At 51.5% G+C, this 25,788-nt stretch overlaps 1 protein-coding gene across 1 annotated transcript in view; it reads right to left on the minus strand.

The window, feature by feature from the left end:
* Positions 1–12,265: 12,265 nt before the first annotated feature.
* SHISA6 (shisa family member 6) overlaps positions 12,266–25,788 on the minus strand; it is an 18,707-nt gene continuing 5,184 nt past the window's right edge. The window contains exons 3-4 of the mRNA XM_054394051.1: positions 24,693–24,845; positions 12,266–12,816 (exon numbers count right to left, since the gene is read on the minus strand). Coding sequence (XP_054250026.1) covers positions 12,266–12,816; positions 24,693–24,845 — 704 coding nt within the window. The remainder of the gene's footprint in view (positions 12,817–24,692; positions 24,846–25,788) is intronic.

Genomic DNA, 25,788 nt, shown 5'->3' on the forward strand with positions numbered 1-25,788 from the left:
AGATGTGGTGCATGGGGTATGGCTACGTGGTGGGCTTGGCAGAGTAGGGTTAATGATTGGACTCAGTGATCCTGGAGGTCTTTTCCAGCCTAACTGGTTCTATGATTCTGTGTTTAGCAGCCTCATGACAGTTACTGCAGCACTCATCAGGCCTCTCTTTGCTGGTCTGCTCCAGTGATGGTCTGTCCAGCTTCAGCTTTCCTCAGCTGCTCCTTCTGATGCTGGATTTAAAGAGCTCTTTAATATCCTGCCCTTTTCACCCCCTTTAAAAGTGCTGATGCCTAGTGGCCTCTCAGCCTCTAACTATGAACTAAAATGCTGAGCTTAGAAAAAAACTTTGCAGAAAAGCATTTTCCTAACTCAGTTTTGAGTTGGATTCCTTCTCCTCTATGGTGTCTCCATCCACCCCAGAAGCTCTGCTGCAGGTCCTGTAGGTCTGCTTTCATTTGTGGCTTTTTGGCCTTTTCTGTCCTGAGGACCCAGCCTGCCCTTGATTCAAAGTTCCCTCTTTTGTTTGCATCTCAAACCCTCTGTGTCTCCTAAAACTTTTAGCAGTCAGACTTCCATCTCTGTTTCTGAATTACTGATCTGAGGCTTGGAAAGTTGTGGTCTTGTGCTGGGTTCTGCCAAATGCCACTTGGCTTGGAAACCCTCTCCAGCCACTGAGATCTGTCAGTTCCCCTCTGCTGCACCCCTTTAACATCATCTCTAACAGATCACCAGCAGCACAGGATCCAGCACTGCAGTGCCAAGGGTCAGGGCAGGGCTGGCCACCAGAGGTTTCATGAGGGATTCATGAATCCTTCTGCTTCCCAAAGGGAAGGGAAAGGGAAAAGAGACTGATGGGGTGGGAAAGAAACTGCCCCAGCTGGGATGGAGAGAAGAACAATGCCATGGGATAGAGACACAGAGACACAAACCAGTGTGGAACCCAACCCCTGAGGGCACCACTGGCACCACTGCTGCTGGGGGCAGGCACTGGGCAAGTCCCAGCCTGGACTCAGCAGCAGATTGGAAACCAGATTGAGGAGCTGAGTTCTGGAAGTGGATTCGAACATAGGGATCGAACATAGGGATCGAACATAGAAGATAATGGCAGGGACAGGAAGAAGGAGCTGCCCATGGTGAGTGAAGATCAGGTTCAGGACCACCTGAAGAACCTGAAAGTGTTCAAGTCCATGGGACCTGACAGGATACACCCAGGGGTGCTGAGGGAGCTGGGGAGGAGGTCACTGAACTGCTCTCTATTATATTCCAAAAGTCCTGGCAGGCCAGGGAGGTCCCCACTGACTGGAAAAGGGAAACACAGCTCCCATGTCCAACAAGGGCAAGAAGGATGACCCAGGGAACTCCAGGCCAGGCAGTCTCACCTCTGTGCCTGGTAAGATCATGGAGCAGATCCTCCTGGAGGCACTGCTGAGACAGAAGAATAATGAAGAAGTGACTGGGTACAGCCAGCAGGGCTGCACCAAGGGCAGATCCTGCCTGACATACCTGGTGGCCTTCTGTGACAAGGTCACAACATTAATAGATGAGGGGAGAGCAACTGACGTCATTGACCTGGAGCTGAGCAAAGCCTTCCACACTGTCCCACACCACAGCCTGGGCTCCAAGCTGGTGCAGTCTGGGTTTGATGGATGAAGCATTCAGTGGGTAAAGAACTGGCTTGATGGCTGCACCCAAAGAGTGGCTGTCAATGGCTCCATGGCCAAGTGGAGGCCAGGGACAAGTGGAGTCCCTCAGGGATCAGTGCTGGGACCAGTCCTGTTCAACATCTTTGTTGGTGCCATGGACAGTGGCACTGAGGCTCCCTCAGCAGGTTTGCTGATGACACCAAGCTGTGTGGTGCAGCAGACAGGCTGGAGGGAAGGGATCCATCCAGAGGGACCTGGGCAGGCTGCAGAGCTGAGCCCATGACAACCTCAAGAGGTTCAACAAGACCAAAGGCAAGGTCCTGCAGCTGGGTCAGGGCAATCCCAGGCACTGATATAGGCTGGGCAGGGAATGGCTGGAGAGCAGCCCTGAAGAAAAGGCCTTGGGGGTGCTGGGGGAGGAGAAGCTCAGCAGGAGCCAGCAGTGAGCACTTGCAGCCCAGAGAGCCAAGCAGAGCCTGGGCTGCAGCAAGAGAAGTGTGGCCAGCAGGGCCAGGGAGGGGATTCTGCCCCTCTGCTCCACTCTGTGAGACCACAGCTGGAGCTCTGTGTCCAGTTCTGGAGCCTCTGTTCCAGGAAGGATCTGGAGGTGCTGGAAGGTGTCCAGAGAAGGGCCACGAGGCTCCAGAGGGCTGGAGCTGCTCTGCTGTGAGGACAGACTGAGAGAGTTGGGGTTGTTCAGTCTGGAGAAGATAAGGCTCTGAGGAGACCTTGTGGCCTTCCAGTGTCTGAAGGGGACTACAAGAAAGCTGGGAAGGGTCAGGGAGTGATAGGTCTGGGGGGAATGGAACAGAACTAGAAATGGGGAGATTCAGATTGGATGTTAGGAAGAAGTTCTTCCCCATGAGGGTGGTGAGACACTGGCACAGGTTGTCCAGGGAGGTGTTGGAAGCCTCATCCCTGGAGGTTTTTGCAGCCAGGCTGGATGTGGCTGTGAGCAACCTGCTGTAGTGTGAGGTGTCCCTGCCCATGGCAGGGGGGTTGGAACTGGCTGAGCCTTGAGGTCCCTTCCAGCCCTGAGAATTCTGTGATTCTGTGATTCTATAACACAGGGATGGGGATGGAAGGCAGAAGGGACAGAGTCCTCCTGGGACAGCATTCAGGGAAGAAGAGGCTTGGCCCTGGGGATCCCTCATCTTGCTCCTGAAGATGCCATCCATGGGCTGTACTCCCAGGCACTCTTCCATGACATCCACCAGAGTATGATGCCCAGGGCACTGAGGACACCTCTCTGTGCCACCAGCAGAGATTCTGCAGAGATCACTGAGTGGGGCCAGCGCAGACAGCCTGAGGAGGGCTGGAGCAGAGAGCAAGATCCTCACCAAGGGACTGAGATAAACGACCACAGGAGGTGGGGGCAGGAGGATTTATTGTCCTGGGAGGTAAAAGCTGGCTCAGCCTCGTCTCAGCCATCACGAGTTCTCAACACCAAAAATCCTGCAGCTCTCTTCAACACCTTTTATGGGAAGTGGAGAAATTAGCTAATTCCCCATTGCTCCCTCCCCACTTATTAGTGCTGCAAAGAATTGGGTAATTATGAATAGAGCTGCCAGGCAAAATGAAACTTCTCCCTTCCCAATGCAGCTTAATTAACTCTGCTGGCGTCATCTGCTCCTGCCTGGCTGACTCTGAGCTCTGCTCTGGCAGGTGTGGGAGACCACAACACTCTCCTGGCCAAAGGGCTGCAGAAGGACCTTGTCTTCCCATAGGATCTATCCTGGAAGATTCATAGAATGGTTTGGGTTGGAAGGGACCTTAAAAGCCATCCAGTTCCAACCCCCTGCCATGGGCAGGGATACCTCCCACCAGCCCAGGTTGCTCAAGGCCTCATCCATCCAGGGAGGACATCCACAGCTTCCCTGGGCAATCTATTCCAGTGTCTCACCACCCTCACTGCCAAGAATTTCTTCCTTGTCTCCAGTCTCAACCTGCCCTCAAGCTTCAATCCCTTCTCTCTCCTCCTATCACAACAACCCCTTGGGCACAATTTGATGAGGAGAGCTTCTCCAAACCCTTCAGCATAGTTACAAGCTGCCAGCAGATACATGCTGGGAGGGAAGCAGCACTCCCAGTGCCTGCCCTTCTCCTTCCCAGTGCTGGGCTGGGAAAGTGCTGCTGGCTCCAGCTCTTTCATTCCCAGGAATCCTTCTCAATTAGCAGCTATCACATTTTTAATGTAAGCAAATCTGCCTAATGCTTCTCTATCCCATGGCATTGTTCTTCTCTCCATCCCAACTGGGGCAGTTTCTTTCCCACCCCATCAGTCTCTCTCCCTTCTTCCCTTTCTCTTCCCTTTGGGAAGTAGAGGGCTTCAGGGAGAGCCTCTGGCCCTCCTCTGGTGGCCAGTCCAGCCCTGGCCCTTAATACCAGGTTAGAGGAACCCCAATGAGGAACCCCAGATTCAAAGCTGGTATAAATACCCCCCCCCAGGCTCACCCTTCATGGCAGCAGTGGGGGCTGTTCAGTGAGGAAAATGCTTTGGCCTCCTCAGCTCATCAGATCTCACTGGGGAAGCTCCTGGGGGAGAAGTGCTGCCAACAGCCAACAACAAAGCCTCTGCTGAACCCTCCAGAGCTCTGGAACTGAAGCCCAAAGCTTTCTGGGTGGAGGATACTCAAATACTGTGTTCAGTTTGGGGCCTCTCTCTCCAAGAAGGACATTGAGGGACTGGAGGAGGTTCAGAGATGGACAACAGAGCTGGGAAAGGGTCTGGAGAACAGGGCTGGGGAGGAGCAGCTGAGGGAGCTGGGGGTGTTTGGTGTGGAGAAGAGGAGGCTGAGGGAGACCTCATTGCTCCCTACAGCTCCCTGAGAGGAGGCTGGAGCCAGGTGGGGGTTGGGCTCTGCTCCCTAGTCTCAGGTGATAGAAGGAGAGGAAATGACCTGAAATTGTGCCAGGGAAGGTTAGGTTGGAGATGAGGAAACATTTATTTGTTTCCAGAGTGGTCAGGGATTGGCAGAGGCTGCCCAGGGTGGTGGTGGAGTCCCTATCCTTAGTGGTGTTCCAGAACCATGTGGCCATGGCACTTGGGGCCATGGTTTGGTGGCCATGGTGGGGTTGGGTTGGTGTTGGACTGGATGCTCTCAGAGGGCTTTTCCAACCCAACAATTCTATCATTGTGTGAGGATTAATCATGGCTCAGGGATACCAAAGTAAAGCAGGGCAAGCTCACAATAGAACCTTATGGGTTTGCAAGACCAAATTTTACAGCCAGCAGCAATGTCTGACTTCTCCCTCTGCTATTTTGTGGTGAGCTGATGAAATGCAGCAACTAAATATGTGAACACCATGGCTCTTGCTGACCTTGTCCCATTCATTTTAACAGAGGCTGTGTAACTACACACAGAAATAAAGATCTCTGCCCTTCAAGTGCTGCCTACACAGCTTGGGAAGGCTGCCACAAAAATGGCACTGTGGGGGTTTGGTCTGATTGTGGGAAGGAAGGAAGGAAGGAAGGAAGGAAGGAAGGAAGGAAGGAAGGAAGGAAGGAAGGAAGGAAGGAAGGAAGGAAGCAAGGAAGGAAGGAAGGAAGGAAGGAAAGGAAGGAAGGAAGGAAGGAAGGAAGGAAAGGAAGGAAGGAAGGAAGGAAAGGAAAGAAAGAAAAGAAAGAAAGAAAGAAAGAAAGAAAGAAAGAAAGAAAGAAAGAAAGAAAGAAAGAAAGAAAGAAAGAAAGAAAGAAAGAAAGAGAAAGAAAGAAAGAAAGAAAGAAAGAAAGAAAGAAAGAAAGAAAGAAAGAAAGAAAGAAAGAAAGAAAGAAAGAAAGAAAGAAAGAAAGAGAAAGAAAGAAAGAAAGAAAGGAAAGAAAGAAAGAAAGAAAGAAGAAAGAAAGAAAGGAAAGAAAGAAAGAAAGAAAGAAAGAAAGAAAGAAAAGAAAGAAAGAAAGAAAGAAAGAAAGAAAGAAAGAAAGAAAGAAAAAGAAAGAAAGAAAGAAAAGAAAGAAAAGAAAGAAAGAAAGAAAGAAAGAAAGAAAGAAAGAAAGAAAGAAAGAAAGAAAGAAAGAAAGAAAGAAAGAAAAGAAAGAAAGAAAGAAAGAAAGAAAGAAAGAAAGAAAGAAAGAAAGAAAGAAAGAAAGAAAGAAAGAAAGAAAGAAAGAGAAAGAAAGAAAGAAAGGAAAGAAAGAAAGAAAGAAAGAAGAAAGAAAGAAAGAAAGAAAGAAAGAAAGAAAAGAAAGAAAGAAAGAGAAAGAAAGAAAGAAAGAAAAGAAAGAAAGAAAGAAAGAAAGAAAGAAAGAGAAAGAAAGAAAGAAAGAAAAGAAAGAAAGAAAGAAAGAAAGAAAGAAAGAAAGAAAGAAAGAAAGAAAGAAAGAAAGAAAGAAAGAAAGAAAGAAAGAAAGAAAGAAAGAAAAGAAAGAAAGAAAGAAAGAAAGAAAGAAAGAAAGAAAGAAAGAAAGAAAGAAAGAAAGAAAGAAAGAAAGAAAGAAAGAAAGAAAGAAAGAAAGAAAGAAAGAAAGAAAGAAAGAAAGAAAGAAAGAAAGAAAGAAAGAAAGGAAACTATTTCTATGTTGAAATTGCCTTTATTTTCCTTTTTTTTTTTTTTAATCCATAAATAGTTGTTACTGACAAAAGTGGAAAAAATCCTTGACTCTAGATCTTTACTAAACTGATAATATTGTTGTTGTACAGTACATACAGAATGTGCTTTTACAGGTAAGTATAACAACAAGGATAATACAGAGAGAAAACAGTCCGATACTGCTCATCTTGAAGCCTGTCCAACGGTTAACCAGGAGTCTGTGCCAAGTTACAGACACAAAGGTACTTCCTCTTCAGGACTACTGGATAATAAACATGGAATCCATAAACTGGGCTAAAGCACAAAAATGTCCACTTCACCCTCTTAGGAAACGTTGTCCCCCAAACTAAAAACGGTAGGGCAGGAAGGGTCTTTGCTCAGAGCCAAGAAAGTCTTGCTACAAAAAAAGGTCTAAACAAGTCTGCAGACAGGAGAAGAAGGTCAGGAGCTGGTCCGAAGCAGAGGGCTGGGGTGGTGGGAACAGAGCTCTCCCTGCAGTGGAGGTGGTGGTGGGGATGGGGACCTCCTGGCCATGGTGTGCAGACACAGGGCACGGCTCGGCTCGTGGCTGGGAGCAGAGATCACTTCCAGACTGACACTGAGGTGCTCCAGCTGCAGGCTCCCACTCGCCCCTCCCGCCCTGAGCTGCCAGGGGGTGCAGCACGGGGCGTGGCCCAGGTGGGTTTTGGGAGGGCACCTCCTTGACAATCACAAACCAGCTAAGAGAGGCTGTGAACAATACCTTCGACCACCCCCTCACAGACACCCCACACGGAGGGGGCTGGGCTCTGAGGAGCAGCCCTAGAGCAGGCTTATTGCTAACAACACCTGGAGTGGCAATGCTGGAGCGCCTTTCTCACCTCTTCCCCCCACTGCCCTCCCACCCTTCTGGAACAGGCCTGAGCAGGACAGCTGGCAATGTCCAGGGGATCTCAGCAGAGTCTCTGCTTCCAGCCTGGCACTAACCCTGGAACAAAACTGAGACAAGCAGCAGTTCCACCACGTGAAGACAGCAAAGTGGTCACAAATTAGAACACTCACTTCAAACACCACCCAAGTGCCCCTCTTTCACGGTGATTTTCTTTGTTGGGGTGGAAGAAGATGCAGACATCTTCCCAGCTACCAAGAGCTACCCCTCTTTTGCTTGCCAAAAGCTTGATGCCAGGCTCTGGCAGAATCCTGGTGGGAATGCTCCTGATAGATAAGAGCAGAAATAGGCCTGTGGGAAGCCTAGGTGGATGGCACCAGCTTTGCAGCCAGCAGTGGGTTTAGGCTGAGACTCAATGGTCTCAGAGGCCTATTCCAACTCAAACAAGTCTGTAGTTCTACAAGAGTAGACAGAAAGTGAATCTAGGCCAGGAAAGGAGGGCTCACTCCTGGGTAACTCTTCTTGTTTCATCCCACCCACCCATCCCTATCCCCATCCCCACCCCCATCCCCATCCCCATGTAACAGATCATCATCTAGAAAAGGAAGATTAAAACCTTGAAAAATATCTTGGTTTTCCTTAAAACACCACTCCCTGGAGTCAGAAGACTTCTATGACAACATTTCTGTTCCATGTGGTGATCCCTGTGGTTCTTTAAAAACAGTTTTCTGCATTTTGAAGAAGGATTCAGTAGAGTTTGGAGCTTTGATTGGCAGAGGGTCAGTCAGGACCTCAGGGTTTGCATCTTGCAGCATGTCTGTGTGTCTGTGTGCTGGGGTGGACACACACACAGCCATGGAGATGTGGTCATCAGACAACTGTATAAAATCCAGAGCAGCTCACTGCTGCTGCTTGGGGGGCTGCAAAGAATCCTCACTTTGTAGGAAATCCGATCAATTTTTCTACATCACCCTCCCCCAGTCCCTCCACATGCAACTGGGAACTGGCAGCTCCACAGATGGCTGTTTCCACCTGTGGGTTGGAGAAAAAATAAAGGACAGATCAATTCTTCATAGTCTCTGAGATTAATCAAGACAGATTCTATGTCACTGTACAGAGCAATGTGACAGCTTTCTGCCTTTCTCCTGAGCACTGAATGTTTTGGCGACTCAGCCAGGAGGAGAAGAAAGCAGAAAGGTCCAAGGGAGTGCAGGTAGCAGCATCACTTACTGCTGCTGCCTGCTGGGGACCCTGACGAGGAGGAGAGCAATGGGAAATGAGGGGAAGAGCATCCCCACCCCCACCCCAGCAGTCTCGTTCTGAGCAGGCACTGGGTGTGACACATCAGACATGATGTGGCAGGACAGTGGTGACAAACAAGATCAATAGAGATGCTTTGCTGTTCTACAGTGGCTGCTGTCAGGGGGTCTCAAAGCACTTGGCAGCCATGGTGGTCGGAGCCCTCACAATGCCTCTGTGCACGGTGCTGCCATCACCATCACCTGCTGAGCATGGGCAGCCAAAGTGCTGAGGACCAGGCTGTGGATCCTGACACCCAGGCCTGCCCCTTTCAGTGTCCTTTCAGTGACAGACTCTCAGCATGAGGAGTAAGGACAGAAAGAAATGACACAAGGACACCTGTGCATGCTGCAGTGCCACTGCTCTAGCTGCCATCCAGTCCAGCACACATGGGAGGGCACAGTGCCCAGGGACAGACTGTGGCCATCCATGGCACGGTGACTTCCCAGGGAAATTGGCTGAAGGTTTGCTGTGGTGGTGGCAGAGTCCCTGCAGAGGTTTGGCCTAGGAAACATTTTTGATGGTTCTTGTGGGACACATCTACCTGACCCACTTGAGTGAGTGGAACAGAGGAGGAAATGGGCTCCATGCCTTTGGAAGATTACTGCCCAGGTAGGACAGGGCCCTGTGGCATTTCTCAGTCAGAAGCTGAGAAGGCTCTGAGGCCAAAGGACCTGGAGCACAGCACAGCATCTGCAAGGGCTGCTTGAGTGAAAGATTTCCATATCTGCATCTGGTCCAGCAGTTTCTTAGTTCATAGTGGGACATTCCGATGAAAACTAGAGCTAGAGACATGCAGCTATGGAAATGAGTGTACACCCACCCATGGCCTCACACAGTCACCTTTGCTCCTTTGCCTCTGCCACCTCAACTTCTGGAGGCTCTAGTGTGGGCTCTCCTCTCCCACAGTGTTCATATCTCCCTGTTTGCAGAGGGGAAGATCCTGACTTTGCTTGGGCCAAGAGGGAAAAGAAGAGCCTCAGAACCTCCTCAGGGACTGCCTGCCCTCATCCATGTGTGTTTCCTGTTCTTCTCTCTTCTCTTCTCTTCTCTTCTCTTCTCTTCTCTTCTCTTCTCTTCTCTTCTCTTCTCTTCTCTTCTCTTCTCTTCTCTTCTCTTCTCTTCTCTTCTCTTCTCTTCTCTTCTCTTCTCTTCTCTCTCTTCTCTTCTCTTCTCTTCTCTTCTCTTTCTCTTCTCTTCTCTTCTCTTCTCTTCTCTTCTCTTCTCTTCTCTTCTCTTCTCTTCTCTTCTCTTCTCTTCTCTTCTCTTCTCTTCTCTTCTCTTCTCTTCTCTTCTCTTTTCACAAACTTCAGGCTGTAGGAAGGTCAGCAAGGGACTGCCTGCTGTGAAGAAACGTCTGGTGACTGAGCAGTGGAGCTTGTAGGTAGTCAGAGGAGAGAAGGGTCCATCAGGGGAGGGATCAGGAGATGAGGTGTGAGCCTTTTCTTTCTCAACCCTCTCATGCCATGAACTGTCATCCTGGTCCATAGCCCATTCTGGTTGTTGCCCCAAATGCTTTTGCTCAAGGCTGCATGGCAATCACCATCTGAAACACAGAGACTCTTTGTTCCTTCCCAGCTCAGTTTCCATCAAATGAAAGCCCAGTGCTCCTCACAAACAGAGACCTTGCTGGCCACAGTTTCCATCAGATGGAGCAAAACAAAGCTCATGAGCTAGAACCAGGAGCCCCAGGACAGTCTGGGAAAGAGGAAGGCCACATGGCCACCCCACTGATGTCTACTTCCACATACCACCAGGAGCAGCCAGCATGCTCCTCGTGCCTGCCCTGCACCAGCCAAACCTGGTGCTGTACCATAAGCCTCCACGTAAGACTCCAGCTCCCAACGACCTGCAATTGTTGCATGCTACAGGAGCAACCTGCTGAGCTGGGAACATCATTAAGGCCAGGAGGAGGGAGGTATCTGAGGGGAGGGAGAAGGGCAGAGCTAATCTGAATGAAGTTTTGTGAAGAGCTGTGTAGGAGAAGACTCAGTGCAGGAATGTAGGACATGAAGAGGGAAGTGCTGTGTGGGACCTTCCAACCTAAACTATTCCATGAATCCATGAATGTCAGCCATCCTCTGACCTTGAGGAGGGGACATTACTGTTGGATAGCTGTGTGCATGTGGTGGGGCTTTGAGTGCCCACCATGTATGGTGAGTGTTGGAGAGTGTCCAAGACCAACATGTACAGCACTGGGCCTGGCTGGACTTCAAATCCTCTGAGGCCCTTTCCTGGTCACAGAAATCTCCTCTGGTGTGAGTTAATTCTACAGGATTTGATAGGCATATAAATAAAAGAGAAAGAAAAACCAAACCAAACCAAATGCAAAACCCAAGAAAGAAACCCAAACCCAACAGAAAAGAAAGAGAAGCCCAATCTAGTCAGAAAGACAAACCTCTCACCAACGCTGGACCCATGAGTCTCGGACTGAAAGAGTTTACAGATACACAGCATCGAGTTAGCATATAGCAGCTCTACAACATGCCCTGGCTACAGCATTGGTATGCATGACAGCTTAGGACTGGTATCAGTGGAACTGGAACCTGGAAGGTTTTCTTGGGGGGCATTACATGGAGAGAAAATGATGGAAAGTCACTGACCTGCTTCTCAAATGGTGGAGACAGCCTCAGCTTTGTGCTTGTGCCGAGGGCTGGGGAAAGAAGGTTTGCTACATATGGAGTTCAGGGCTGAAACCCAGAGGAGGTAACAGGGGAACTGGACCAGTGGAAAATGTTGTCAGGAAAACAGACCTGGGAGGAGTTCACCTCCCAGGGAGGTGGTAGAGTCCCCATCCTGGGAGGGGTTTCAAAGAGGAGTGGACGTGGTGTTGAGGGACCTGGTGGTGGCTTGGCAGTAGTAGTGGCATTGCGAGCTCTGGGTGAGGGGTTGGACTGCATGACCTCAAAGGTCTCTTCCAAGCTCAACAGTTCCATGGTTTTATGAGATCCAGGCTTGGTGAAAGGTGTGCCAGGCTTGGTGAAAGGTGTGCCAGCCTTGCCTTGCCTTGTCAGGAGCTCAGTGGAGCCAGGACCTCCCCAGCACAGGTCAGCAGTGCAAAGCTGAACCAATTCTGATGCTGTAGGTTCAGCGGGGGCAAGAAGCTGGAGGAAGAGAAACTCTGTTTCCTCTTCCTACTTATGTGTGGGAGACACCAAGGTACCAGGATGAGTGGAGAAAAGGCTCTAACAAGCATTTCAGCATAGTTGTGCTTATTGATCACATCAACCCCACTACTTCCTACACTGAGAGCAGGCTGTTTGTAGGCACTAGGATATTTGTATCTTATGAGTATATTTGATTAAAACTAAAACTTTATTTCTCATTTCTTGTCCCTAGATCTGCCAGTCCCCAAGGAAAGTCTGCCCCTGAATTTGCTCCAAGGATGAAGAAGAAGAAGAGATGCATGGGTGCTGGCTGGTATCAAGTGGTCTGGAAGCAAGCTCCAGCAGCCAGAACCTTAGCTACTTGCTACAGAAAGGCCAAATGTGAAGGCTGGCATGAGGAGAGAGAGCAATGCCCCTTCCACCTGGGATGGGCTGCTGCCCTTCCCTCTCCCTATCTTGGGCTGCATGAGACTGCTTCTGCTCGTAGCAACTAAAAAGTTCTGAGTTCAGAGAAAGGGTGAGATGATGCACGTGAGCCCTTGGAAGGAGCCATCTACTACTATGGCTTTCTTTGACAGAAACTGATGCACATCAGGGGAAAATCCTCCACTATCCCTCACCACCATCTTCTTGCTTGCTTGCTTGAGTCCTTCTCACGTCCCTGGACGAAGGGGTGGCTTTAAAAACGACTCTGCAGATGGGGCTGTCAGAGAAGTCCTTCCAGACACTGAGTTATCAGAGGTCATCTTGGCCTGTGAGGCCACTGCAGGAGGGGGGTGCTGTGGCCACCCTGGTCCGTGGGCAGTTGGTGGGACGCAGGAGGTGCATCAAACAGTCACCTCTGTTTTGCTGGCCGTGCGGTAGTGGTGGTGGTGGCCGGGGATGTAGTGCAGCTGTTCCACGGTGTTGTGGCGTCGGGAGGCGAAGGCCTGGCGCTTGGCGGAGGTGGGGGTCATGCCCAGGGTGTTGTACAAGTTATTAGAGGCACTGGGAAGGGGCTGCATTTTGGCCATCCGGTAGCGATCCAGCACGGGCGTGGAGACGAAGACGTCAGTGTGGGACAGGGCCCGCGCCAGGGACTGCTCGGGGTAGGCCGAGCGCTCCGGGGACAGCAGCGGGTCCTGGGAGTGCAGGCGCTCGGCAGACAGCAGCTGCTCGTCGGACAGGACGCGCTCGTAGGGCAAGCTGAACTCCTCGGGCAGCAGCCGCTCCGGGGACAGCACCCTGTCCTGGGACATGGCGCGGATGGGGCGGCGTGGCCGCTCCCGCGGGGTGCTCTGCTGAGACATCTTGATGACGTTGATGGGCAGGGTGCCCCGGGCGGCCAGATCGGGCAGGTGTCTCCTCCTCATGTAGTATTCGTCAGCCTCTTTGTCAGCTGTGGGGAGGGAAGGCGACAGTTAGGAAGGGCAGAGTTGTGCCACGGGTGGAAAAGAGGCCACTGACAGCATGCAGCCTTGCAGCAGCCTCTTGGTGAGACCTGAGGCACCACCCACCAGCAGCTGGACATGGCCATGGACCCATCCGTGTTGGGGTGCTGCCTGTCAGAGAGACCCCAGGCCTGTGTGGGTTGTGTCACCATGGGCTGACAGCAGACAGAACTGAGGCAGACAGGTCCATGGACAACGATCACAGCTCACACCATGGCAAAACAGACTCCATATGCTGTCACGTCCAGACCTTGGCACACACACAGCAAGTTATGGAGAAGTCATCACACATCACCTTCACAAGAGACTCAGAGGCACAGCCCAGGGAGCATGTTCCCCACTGAAGGAAGCTGACACCACATTTCTGTCCTCAGATGTGGATGTGCTCTGGAACCCAGCAGTGACCTCATCCCAGTTTTGATTATTGCTTTTGGATATTTGCAAATGTGACCACCAAGCAGGTTTGGTGGCCATGGAAGGCTCTCTCCCAGACACTGAATCTTCTGTCTAAGGTTTAACTTCCCATTTCTTCAGACACCTGGTTTGATTTAATAAGGGCTACAAGGATGCTGAAGGGACAGGAATATCTGTGTAAGGAGCAAAGGCTAAGAGCCCTGGGACTGGTGAGCCTGGAGAGGAGCAGCCCCAGAGGGGACCTTATTAATGTCTATAAATATCTGAAGGGTGGGAGTCAAGAAGAAGGGGCCAGGCTCGTGTCAGTAGTGCCTCTCACAGTGGTGCACAGTGACAGGCCAAGGAGCAAAGGATACAAACTGGAACCCAGGAGGTTGCACCTCAACATGACAAAAAGCTTCTTGTGAGGGTGCTGGCAGCCTGGAGCAGGCTGCCCAGAGAGGTTGTGGAGTCTCCTTCTCTGGAGGATTCCAAACCATCCTGGATGTGTTCCTCTGTGACCTGTCTTGGGTGACGCTGATTTAGCAGGGGGGTTGGACTAGATGACCTCCAGAGGTCCTTTCCAATCACCATCATTCCGTGATTCTATGAGAATAGAATTTATCCCATGGAACATTTCCTGCTCAGTTTGCTTCTTGTGTGTCTTAAATCACATTTTTGTTGCTTGGAAACTCAGTGCATACACACATCCCAACACACATCCATACACACACTCCAACACATACCCATACACACATTCAGACACACCACACCCCCTCACACACACATACTCCTTTGTCTGGGTTTCAGACAAATTCCTGCAGCTCACAGTGAATGTTTGCTGCTGCAGCTGTCACCTGATGTAGCACTTTGGTACCACAACAGCTGCAATGACCTTATTCACCCAACCTGTTGTTTGAAAAAACAACCCCTCAGTGATTCCAGCTGTTTTTAAAAGCCCCTCAGACACACAAGAACTTTCTAGAAAGGCCATCTGATGTTCATATAACTCCAGCTGGATCAACAGACCTTGGACTTCAAGCCCAGAGCAGTTTGTGAGCTGTCACAATGTGCTGTGGCTGCAGAGGTGTGAAGTCCCTTACTAAAAGGACAGTCAGAAGTGGAGAGAAATGGCCTCCATGGATCAAAGATGGAGTCGTGTTTAACTCTCAGCTCTGACCACCTGTCTGAGCCTTTCTCCTCACTTCCTTGTCTGATGTTTTCCTGGTGTGTGGAAAAGCATCTCCTATCCTTTCTGGCCCTTTAGAAGACCTAAGAGTGAGATCCATCCTCGACACTTGGCAGGCACTCATCTTACAGATTCACAGAACCATAGAATGGGTTGGGTTGGTGTCATGGTAGGGCCAAAGCAGGCCCAGCACAAACCCAGACAGACCTTAAGGTGTGTAGACTTGGTCCCCCTCTCCCCTCTCCTTCCTGCAGAAAGTCAGGACAGTGTGGGAAAAGAAACAAAGGGGACAGGACCCGTGCAGGTCTGGTCAGCAAGTTGTTTACCTGGGGTGAGAGCAGGTGTGCTGGCCACTGCTCCCCTAGAAACAAGGCCCTTGCTGCTGCCTTTTATGGTTCTAGCCTGGCAGAACCATTTCCATTGGGCAGCTTTATGCTGGCTTCAGTTGTCCCTATTGGTCCAAATGGATCTCAGGTAAAATATCTCTACAGACTGCCTGTGCTTTGCCCTTAAACCTTGCTCAAGCCCTGCTTGAGTCACCTTCCTGGACCTGTCTTGCCTCGAGTTGCCCTGCCCTGCCTTGAGTGATCCTGCCCTGCCTCGAGTTATCCTGCCCTGCTTCAAGTTGCCCTGCCCTGCCTCGAGTTATCCTGCCCTGCTTCGAGTTACTCTGCCCTGCCTCGAGTTACCCTGCCCTGCCTCGAGTTATCCTGCCCTGTCTCGAGTTATCCTGCCCTGCCTCGAGTTACTCTGCCCTGCCTCGAGTTACTCTGCCCTGCCTCGAGTTATCCTGCCCTGCCTCGAGTTACTCTGCCCTGCCTCGAGTTACCCTGCCCTGCCTCGAGTTATCCTGCCCTGTCTCGAGTTATCCTGCCCTGCCTCGAGTTATCCTGCCCTGCCTCGAGTTACTCTGCCCTGCCTCGAGTTACTCTGCCCTGCCTCGAGTTACTCTGCCCTGTCTCGAGTTACTCTGCCCTGCCTCGAGTTATCCTGCCCTGCCTCGAGTTACCCTGCCCTGTCTCGAGTTATCCTGCCCTGTCTCGAGTTATCCTGCCCTGCCTCGAGTTACTCTGCCCTGCCTCGAGTTACTCTGCCCTGCCTCGAGTTACTCTGCCCTGCCTCGAGTTACCCTGCCCTGCCTCGAGTTATCCTGCCCTGTCTCGAGTTATCCTGCCCTGTCTCGAGTTATCCTGCCCTGCCTCGAGTTATCCTGCCCTGTCTCGAGTTATCCTGCCCTGCCTCGAGTTACTCTGCCCTGCCTCGAGTTATCCTGCCCTGTCTCGAGTTATCCTGCCCTGTCTCGAGTTACTCTGCCCTGCCTCGAGTTATCCTGCCCTGTCTCGAGTTACTCTGCCCTGCCTCGAGTTACCCTGCCCTGTCTCGAGTTACTCTGCCCTGTCTCGAGTTACTCTGCCCTGCCTCGAGTTACTCTGCCCTGCCTCGAGTTACTGTGCCCTGCCTCGAGTTATTCTGCCCTGCCTCGAGTTGCCCTGCCCTGCCTCGAATTACTTTGCCCTGCCTCGAGTTGCCCTGCCCCAATGGCCCCCAGACTGGGTAGAACAACAGATGGTGCCCGAACGTGGATGGACACTGTCCCTTTCCAGGAACAACACTGCTCTAGGGTCTAACCATCTTTGCTGGAAAGGATTTCTTCCTTGTCTCCACTCTCAATCTCCCCTCTCCCAGCTCAAAGCCATTGTCCCTCATCCTGGCACTCCCAGCCCCTGTCAAAAGTCCCTCCCCAGCTCTCCTGGAGCCCCTTCAGGTACTGAAGGCCACTATCTTCCCAGCTCCAGGATTTCATTTAGTAGTAGGTGATATAAGAGGGGAAAGTATCAGATAGTGGAAGAGTTTCTGAGGATGTTTGAGTGCTAAAAAGAGCAAAACTCTGCTGCAAGACAGTTTGGGCAATCATGGGATGAGTGAGGTTGCACATCCAATGCTCTGCAGGCATCCAGTAGACCTAGCAGTTAAAGATGGTGTGGAAATTCCCTCTTAGCTCTGACACAGCCATAAACCCACAGGTTCTATGTGCCACATGGACTGAGACACAAAGACACTTGGCTGGGTGTGCCAGGCGGCAGAGCGCTCTCCAAGGGAACACCAATGCATTCTGATACATGATCAGTGCTGACAGCAGCCCAGAAGCTTGCTCACAGGACAGCAGTTGCCCATTGGTGCCTTAAGGTCTTCAGCCAAACCTTGGAGTGCTGCAGCACCCTGTGCTGGATGATCTCACAGAACCACAGACTGTGCCAGGTTGGAAGGGACCCTCCAAGGTCATCTTGTCCAACCCTGCTGCAGTCAGCAGGGACACCTCCAACAGGAGCAGGCTGCCCAGGGACACAGCAAGTCTGACCTTGAATGTCTCCAGGGATGGAGCCTCAACCACCTCCCTGGGCAACCTGTTCCAGTGTCTCCCAACCCTCACTGTGCAGAACTTCCTCCTGATTTCCAACTTAACTCTGTCCTGCTCCAGTTTCAAACCATTGCCCCTGGTTCTATCCTCATAGCCCTTCTGAGCAGCCCCTCCCCAGCCTGCATGGAGGTGCTCTTCAGATGCTGAAATGCAGCTCTCAGATCTCCCTGGACCCTTTTCTTCTCCAGGCTGAAAAGCCACAACTCTCTCAGCCTGTCCCCACAGGGGAGGTTCCCCAGCCCTCTGATTGTCTTTGTGGCCTCCTCTGGAACCTCTCCAGCAGGTCCAGGTCTCCCTTGTGCTGGGTCCCACAGCTGGACACAGCCCTGCAGGTGAGGTCTCCCCAGAGACCTCCCCAGGATCCTCTGTCTCCAGCTCTGGCCACACTGCTTTGGATGCAGCCCAGGCTGCCCTTGGCCTTCTGTGCTGCCAGTGCCCATTGCTGGCTCCTGCCCAGCTCCTCCCCCACCAGCACCCCCAAGGCCTTCTCTGCAGAGCTGCTCTCAATCTCATTCCCCCCAGCCTGGACTGCTACCAAGGATTGCCCTGACCCAGGTGCATCTCACTCTAATTTCTTCATCTCCTCTCCTACATGTTCAGCTTTCTCTTCAGTGCTTCCTAAATTCTGCTCCTCATGGTCCTGCAAACACTCCAGAGGATGTAGGAGGAGGGTGACTCATCCCTCTGTCTAATCATCCCGGTTGGACCTCTGCTGGAGCCTCTTCTGGACAGCCTACACACCATCAAGGGGTGAGGGTTACCCAGAGCTCTTCTGTGCCGGCATCATGCTTGGGCGGGGGTTTGCTCTCCAGGGTACATGTCAGAGGAGTAAAGTCTTTTTGAAATCAAAGAATTCTCTGAAGTTGATCCAGTCCAACACCAAACCAACTCGACCATGGCCACCAAACCATGGCCCCAAGTGCCATGGCCACACCTTGCTGGAACACCTCCAGCCATGGGGACTCCACCACCTCCATGGACAGCCTCTGCCAATCCCTGACCACTCTTGCAGTAAAGAAATTTTTCCTCCTCTCCAACCTAACCCTCCCCTGGCACAATTTAAGGACATTTCCTCTCCTTCTCTCATCTGAGACTAGGGAGCAAAGCCCAACCCCCCCACCTGGCTCCAACCTCCTCTCAGGGAGCTGTAGAGAGCAATGAGGTCTCCCTCAGCCTCCTCTTCTCCACACCAAACACCCCCAGCTCCCTCAGCTGCTCCTCCCCAGCCCCTTCCTCAGCTTTGTTGTCCTTCTCTGGACACGCTGCCACAGCTCTCCTGGCCTCAAACTCTTGCCTTTAAAATCACCTTCTAGGAACTTGGAGAAAAACTGGGGCAATGCCATAGTGTCCCAGGAATTTCAGACATTTCCATTCCATAACATGGCCCTGGTAGTCTTGCTCACATTTGGTGTGCACAGCCTTGATAATGCTGCTGGAGGCTGGGTGCAGAAGAGCAGCTAAAGCAATTAGCAGTCTGGCACTTGGCCTCTCTTCTGGATGAGAGAAGTTCCACTGGATTTGCCCAAGTGCCTCTAAATAGATGTAATTAAAGCAAAGAACATCCCAAATGGCGATCTGCTTGGATGCTCACACCTGCCTGTGGTAATTGCCAGCAGCAGCTAAAGCAGCTCATGTGAGCTTTGCAGTGGGGAGGCAGCAGGAGCATACAGAGAGCTTGGCACAGCTACTCCAGGAAGGTTTCCAGGCGCAGGCAGAGCTTGCATCTCTATCTCAAAGGGACAGAGCAGCAGCTTCCCGTGACCAACAAGCTGGTTGAAGCAGGCACCAGACAGACATTTCTCAGGCTGTTACCTCTGAAAGGTGGTGTCAGCTCCTGAGTGATGCTGAAGCAGCTATGGAGAAGGTTGCTGGGGAAGAGCCTGAGTGCTCTGTGACCACAGCATCACACCTGGGAACGCACTGCAACAAGCACAGCTGCAGGCTCTGCACACCTCTGGGTCTGAGCTGGGGACAACCAGCTGAGTAGTTTACTAAAATCAGAATTACCCCAGAACCTGAAACCATCCAGACTGGCTCAGCTCACCCTGGCTGCACCAGCAGGCTCTCTGGGGTGGGGAGGCTGTGGAGCTGCTACCCCTCCTCATTCATGGATGCTCATGTGACAGCTGACATTTTTCATCTCAGCCAAGATAAAACTACAATCCAATATGTTCTGCTTGAACATTCAAAAACCTGTCCTGAGTGGATTGCAAAAGGCCAAGATTGATGAGCAGACAGAATGAAAGCTCTGGGTATTGACTGACAGAAAGGGCTCTCCTTTCAAGCCAGTCTCATCCTTCCGAGGCTTCACTCATGGTGTTCAGACAGGGTTGGATATTAAGAGAAATTCCTTCCCAGCAAGGGTTCTCAGGCACTGGCCCAGGCTGCTCAGGAAGGTGGTGGAGTCTCCATCCCTGGAGGGGTTTCAAAGCTGTGTGGTTGTGGTACTGAGGGAGGTGGTGCAGTGGCAGTGGCTCAGTGGTGGTATTGTGGCATTGTGAGCTCTAGGTGAGGGACTGGACTTCACCACCTCAAAGCTCTCTTCCAGCCTCAACAGTTCTATGACTTTGAAGTGTGTGGTGAAGGCACCATATGCCCAGAATTATGCCTCCAGATACCAGCAAACTTGTCCCAACATGTTTTGGTAAGTCCCCCCTTTCCCACCCTCCTTCCTAGAGTTGGGGACAAAGGCCCAGGCGCCAACCTGTCTCCTAAGGGGTAAACAACCACATGCACCCATCACATGGCATGCTCGTGCTCTTTCCATCTAAGGGCATAATTCCAGCTTCATCCTTTCTATAGGTCAAAGCAGGTTGTTGACAAGTGTGCCCATTGGCCAGATCCAGCCTCAAGAGATTAAGTATTTCCCTCTTGTTTACCAATTTGCTCTCTCCTTGTGCTTACTCTTGCTTTGCTTGAGCTATGGAAGCTCACAGCCCCTAAGTCTTCTCACTCCCACATGCAAGCATGCTAGAGGCCTCTGCAGTATGGAAAGAAGCCAGCCCACCGAGCTGCTCGAGGAACCAGCATAGGAGATCCCTTTGCTGAAGCTACGAAAGCCAGAGTCGTAAGCCCAGTTGAGAGGACTGGAACCCCGAGGGTAAGATCTAGCCCAGAGGGGGAAGGACTAGCCCAAGCCAGGCAGTCCAACATTGCTGCAGCCATAAGCAGCTAACCAAGCAGCAACACATCTTGTGTGACCCCCACTGTCTGCAGGAGATAAGCAGAGCTACCATTACCGCTCCATGACCCTGTGTCATCAGGGTAATGTAACCTGGGGTTTCCAGAGAGAGAGAGAGAGAGAGACATCCTCTCCACTGTGTTCAAACCAAGGACTGCATCGTAACCTTAAATGGGAAGCAGTCACTGAGAGATTCGCCATAGTCATCTCACTTCCAGCCGAGGGGAAGTGCCGCTCCACTGCGCCCCTTCCCCGAAGCCCTTCTCTGGGATCGGAGATGGCTGACCCCGCCCACTGGGAACCGTCACCCCGACTGTGAGGGCTGACCCCAAAGGACCTAGCACTGCTGTGCAGGACCACTCCCCAGACCAACGTTCTTGAGCCAACTCTGTTCAGGGAGCCACACTGATCCTGTCAAACCCCAGTTGCTGCAGTCATGCTGTGGGACTGTCCCCTGCCAAGGAAAGCCGCCGATCAGCAGGACGTCACCTCTCCTGTGGAGGTTGGAGGAGAAAGAAAGCCTCGCCCCGCTCGTGGCCATGGGAAGAGAAAGAAAGTCACTGCCTGGATGGACGAGCCCTGGGCCGACAGACAGCGAGCAGCCAGAGCAACCCAGCAACTTGCCTCGCTACAAAGTAAGACACAGTGTAGCTTTCCACCTGTGCAACACTCAGTAACATTCATTTCAAAGCCTGCGCCTCGCCTTCCTCCAGCTTGAATTGCCTCTTGATAGCATTGTAAATGTCTTTGTACATAGTTACAGCTGCCAAGAGTCCTGTCGAGTCTCCATCTAGTGGACCAGCGGTGGAACTGCACCTTTCATTCCCTTAATTGAAATTAATTCTGTAAATATTCTAATTGGGTCGAATTGTACATACTAAACTGGTTATGGTTATTATATTTGCACAACCGTGCATTAGAATCAATATATATAAAGGTGATTAATTTGTTGTGGATAATTTTAATAATTAATAAACAATAATTTTCATTCATATTTCATCATTCATGAATTAATAACCATCCTCCATCCTTATTCACCACAAAGTAGAACTACCAAAAATAATTTTTTTCCTGAACAGTATTTGGCCTTTTTTTTAAAATTGGTTTGGGCTCTGCCTTTCTTTCTTCCTTTGGTAGTTTCTAGAACACTTGGAAGTCTCTGAGTGCTTCACCTGCCCTGGCTTTAGGAGGAGCTTACTTGCCCTCAGACAGCTTCTTTTACACCCATTTTGACAGGCTGGAGGTGGAAGGAAGGGAGGCTTTGGAGAGGCAGCTGGCCAGGCTGGGGCAGTAGGCTGAGGCCAGTGGGATGACAGTCAAAAAGGCCAAGTACCAGGTCCTGCTCTTGGGTCACAGCAACCCCACGAATGCTTCAGGCTGGAAAAGAGCTTGGCAGAGAGGGGCCTAGGGGTGTTGAGTGGGAGCCAGGAGAACATCAGCCAGATGTGCCCAGGTGGCCAAGAAGTCCACCAGCAGCCTGGCCTGGAGCAGCAATGGTGTGGGCAGCAGGAGCAGAGCAGTGATCATGTCCCTGCACTGGGGAGGCCACAGTTTGAGTGCTGCGATCAGTTTTGGGGCTCTCACTCCAAGAAGGACATTGAGGGCTGGAGCAGGTCCAGAGACAGGCAACCAAGCTGGGGAAGGGTCTGGGGAGGAGCAGCTGAGGGAGCTGGGGGTGTTTGGTGTGAAGAAGAGAAGGCTGAGAGGAGACCTCATTGCTCTCTATAGCTCCCTGAGAGGAGGCTGGAGCCAGGTGGGGGTTGGGCTCCTTTCCCAAGGAAAAGTGGCAGGGCAAGGCCTGAAGACCTGAAGTTGTGTCAGGGGAGGTTCAGGTTGGCCTCAAAGTGTTGTCCAGCCTTGGTCCAGGCTGCCCAGGGCAGTGTTGGAGTCCCCATCCCTGGAAGGGTTTCAAAGTCCTGGAGATGTGGTGCTGAGGGCCATGGTTTGGTGGTGCCCTGGCAGTGCTGGGTTAAGGCTTGGACTGGATGATCTTTAAGCTCTCTTCCAAGCCAAGCCAGGCTGTGGTTCCAGGGTTAGTGTGTGTGCACAGTGTATCACTGTGAGGCCATCACAGGGATTTATTTACTTTTCTTTCTCTCCAGTTCCAGTCTATTCCCTCTCTCTCCTTGTCTCTCCTGCTTTAATAGGTTTAACTTTTTCCAGCTGCCAAGTCACTTGTGATGATTCTTAACTAACACCAAGTGGTTTAATGTGCCCGAGCACCTTTGCTTCCTTCCTGACTGATCTTTCTCATGCAGGTGGGAACAGCAGCTCCCAGGAGCACTGGGCAGGGCAGAAGGAAAGGGCTGCTCTGGCTCAGCTGTCTGTTCCCACAAACCCCACCACTGAAACCTGGCATTCACTGAGGGCAAGGGCAGGGCCTGCAGCTGGGGAAGCACAACCCCATGGAGCAGCACAGGTTGGGGGATGAGCTGTTGGAGAGCAGCTCTGAGGAAAAGGACCTGGGGGTCCTGGTCGATAACAGGTTGACCATGAACCAGCAATGTGCCCTTTACCCTCCTGCCCCTGTGCCCTCCTGCAAGAGTGGTCAGGGATTGGCAGAGGCTGCCCAGGGAGGTGGTGGAGTCCCCATGGCTGCAGGTGTTCCAGAAAGGTGTGGCCATGGCACCTGGGGCCATGGTTTAGTGGCCATGGTGGGGTTGGGTTGCTGGTTGGACTGGATGAGCTTAGAGACCTTTTGTAACCCAAAAATTTCTGTGCTTCTATAAGATACAGAATCATGGAATCACAGAAACATTCAGGTTGGAAAAGCCCCTCAGGATCACCAAGTCCAACCATTAACCCTACTCTGCAAGGGTCACCCCTAAACCACACCCCCAAGCACCACATCCAAACCACCTTTAAATACCTCCAGGGTTGGTGACTCCACCATCTCCCTGGGCAGCTCATTCCAATCACTGACCACTCTTGCTGGGAATAAATTCTTCCTAATGTCCAGACTGAACCTGCCCAGTGGCAGCTTGAGGCCATTCCCTCTTGTTCTGTCACTAATGACCTGAGAGCAGAGACCAGCAGCAGCCTCTGCACAACCTCCTCTCAGGTAGCTGTAGACAGCAATGAGCTCTCCCCTCAGCCTCCTCTGTTTCACACTAACCATCCCCAGCTCCTTCAGTTGCTCCTCATCAGATGTCATTATCCAGGCCCTTCACAGCTTCCTTGCCCTCTGCACTGGCTCCAGCACCTCCACATCTCTCTTGGATTGAGATGCCCACAACTGGACACAGCACTCCAGGTGTGGCCTCCCCAGAGCTGAATCCCAGGGGACAATCCCCTCCCTGCTCCTGCTGGACACAGCATTGCTGATCCCAGCCAGGAGGCCTTTGGCTCTCTTGGCCACCTGGGCACTGCTGGCTCCTAGTCAGCTGCTTGTCCACTAGAGCCCCAGGTCCCTTTCTGCCAGCAGCTTTCCAGCCACACTGCCCCAAGCCTGGAGCATTGCTTGGGGTTGCTGAGCCCAAGTGCAGCACAACAAGTTTCCTTAATATTAAACACACAGATCAAGTCCCACCCTGAAGTGCCAAGGAGTGTTGAGATTCCTATGTGCTACATTTCCATTCCACTCTCTCTTGTGAAAAGATCTTCTACAGACATTTCTGATGTACAGTCCAAGGGTTTCCCTGACACTGGTGTTGTGTGTCTCATACAGAGGGCAGGTTTTATAGGCAATTAAGGAGGTAGGATCTGCTCCTCTTCATCACCTACCTTCAACCAAGCTCTGGCAAGGATGAACACTTCAGTTATTGCTCTAGGTGAGGCAGAGTAGGTACACCCAGAAAACATAGGACACTTTGGGACAGGGTTTAGTGAACTTGGTGTCTTAGGCTGAAGGTTGGACTTGATGAGCTAGAAGGTCTCTTCCACATCAAAACAATTCCATGATTCAATTCATGCAGACAGAGAAACTACAAACCGAATGTCAGTGTGGAGAGAGCATCTGCCCACACAAACAGCACTGATCTCATCATCATCATCCCACCAGAGCTGAAGGGTTTCCCATGAGGAGCATTACAGGAAGGTTGGCAGAACAGTGCAACACATCAAACACCAAGAAAGAGCAGAGCCTAACTGGCAGGGCAGAGCAGGGTGCAGCATGCTGAGACATCAGAGTGCATGACACAGGCCAGGACCAGATCCAGACATGCACACCATGGATCACAGCAGATCACAGCTCTGCTGGATAGATGCTCCCAACCATTTCAGCAGCTTCCTGTTGGCCTGCTTGGCATCTGCTTTCAGCTACCCCCATGGCTGGTGCAACATCTGCCCTGGGTATGCTGAGAGCTCAGCTGGTTTGAGGCAGCCAGCTGGGCTCATTCCAGCTCCAGCAGGAAGGAAAAGGACTCTCAGGTGGCTCCCTTAGGAGCAGAGAGGAGGCAGGTTGGTGAGAGGCAGCAGAGCAAGGAGGTCAGAAAGCAAGCACCAGCCATGCTCCAGCAGTAATGAAGTGACTCCTCCTCTGTGCTCTCCCTCGATGGGCAGTGACAGCCAAAAGAATCATTGCTGGAGAAGCCACCCTGGGTAGAACAGCCTCAGAGGGACGAAGGTCACTGCCTTCAAACTGTGCCCACCACGGCCTGCAAGCAAATGAGATACAAAGAAAATGAAAGGAGCTGACACCTACTTAGCCTCTTCAGAGAAGAATATTTACTTGGGTTTGTCTTGACAGCAGACTCGTAGGAGGGCGGCAGGTGAGAGAGGTTCTGGAAGGAGCGGGAGAAGGACAGGTCGTAGGGCTCGGTGGCAGACGTGAGGATGTTGTTCACCCGTGGTTTGTCTGCAAAGGGAAAACAACAGGGAGAGACTCAGGTCCACAGTGTGCACCAAACCAGCTGAGAGCCAGTGCCAGGCTCCAGCAGCCTCTGAGCCAGCTCCTGGGGCAGTCTGTTGGACATCATTCAACCTGGCAGCGGCAGAGCGGTGAGGAATGGATCCTGTGGCTTTGTTTCCTTGTCTGCAGTGATTATGGAGAGAAGTAAACTGCTGCCTGGAGAGCACCTGCACCAACCAGCTCTTCTCCCAGTGGGGCTGGGGGCTGCGAGTCACCTCACTACTCTGGAGAGCTGCGGCATGGTGCTGTGGAGTGACCCCACAGCAGCCTGCCTGAGCTCAGGCAGCACCAGCCTCCTTCAGCCCTGTAAGCTGTGCTTTCCCCACCCTCAGTGTGATGGTTTGAAACTGTCTTTTTAATTTTTCCTTGCAAAGTTCAGAACAGAGAAAGTGAAAGAATGTAAATAAGTCACTATTGGGTGTGAGAAAGCAAAATAACGATTGTTCTAAACACTTCCATTGGATAGATAGAAATGTTTAAGAACTATTACCCAAAACAAAGTAGGCACTCTGCACATTCTGCGTTCGGCAGTGGGGGCAGTTGCTGGGCTGTCTGGCTGCTGTTTTCTTCTTCTCTTCTGGCTGAAGATAACACACTGACCTTGGCAGCTAAGTTAACTTTCTGCTTAACTAACTCTGCTTCTCTGTCCAGGGGGGTCTGGGGGGAAGCTCCTGGGAGAGGGAGGCCCCTTTGGGAGGGTCCCCTTGGGGGGAAGCAAAGGGAGATCGGTTGTGCTCTTTCTGTTGATTGTATATATTTGTGAATGTTGTGAATTTTGTATATTTGTACATATTCATTGCATTTCATCGTAGATTTTAGACTCTGCTTGTAAATACAGCTTTTCATTTGCTTCCAGACTGAGCTAGCCTGGTTATTGTTGGTGGGGGGG

The sequence above is a fragment of the Indicator indicator genome, chromosome 29, assembly GCF_027791375.1.
Source record: "Indicator indicator isolate 239-I01 chromosome 29, UM_Iind_1.1, whole genome shotgun sequence".
NCBI classification, from domain to species: Eukaryota; Metazoa; Chordata; class Aves; order Piciformes; family Indicatoridae; genus Indicator; species Indicator indicator.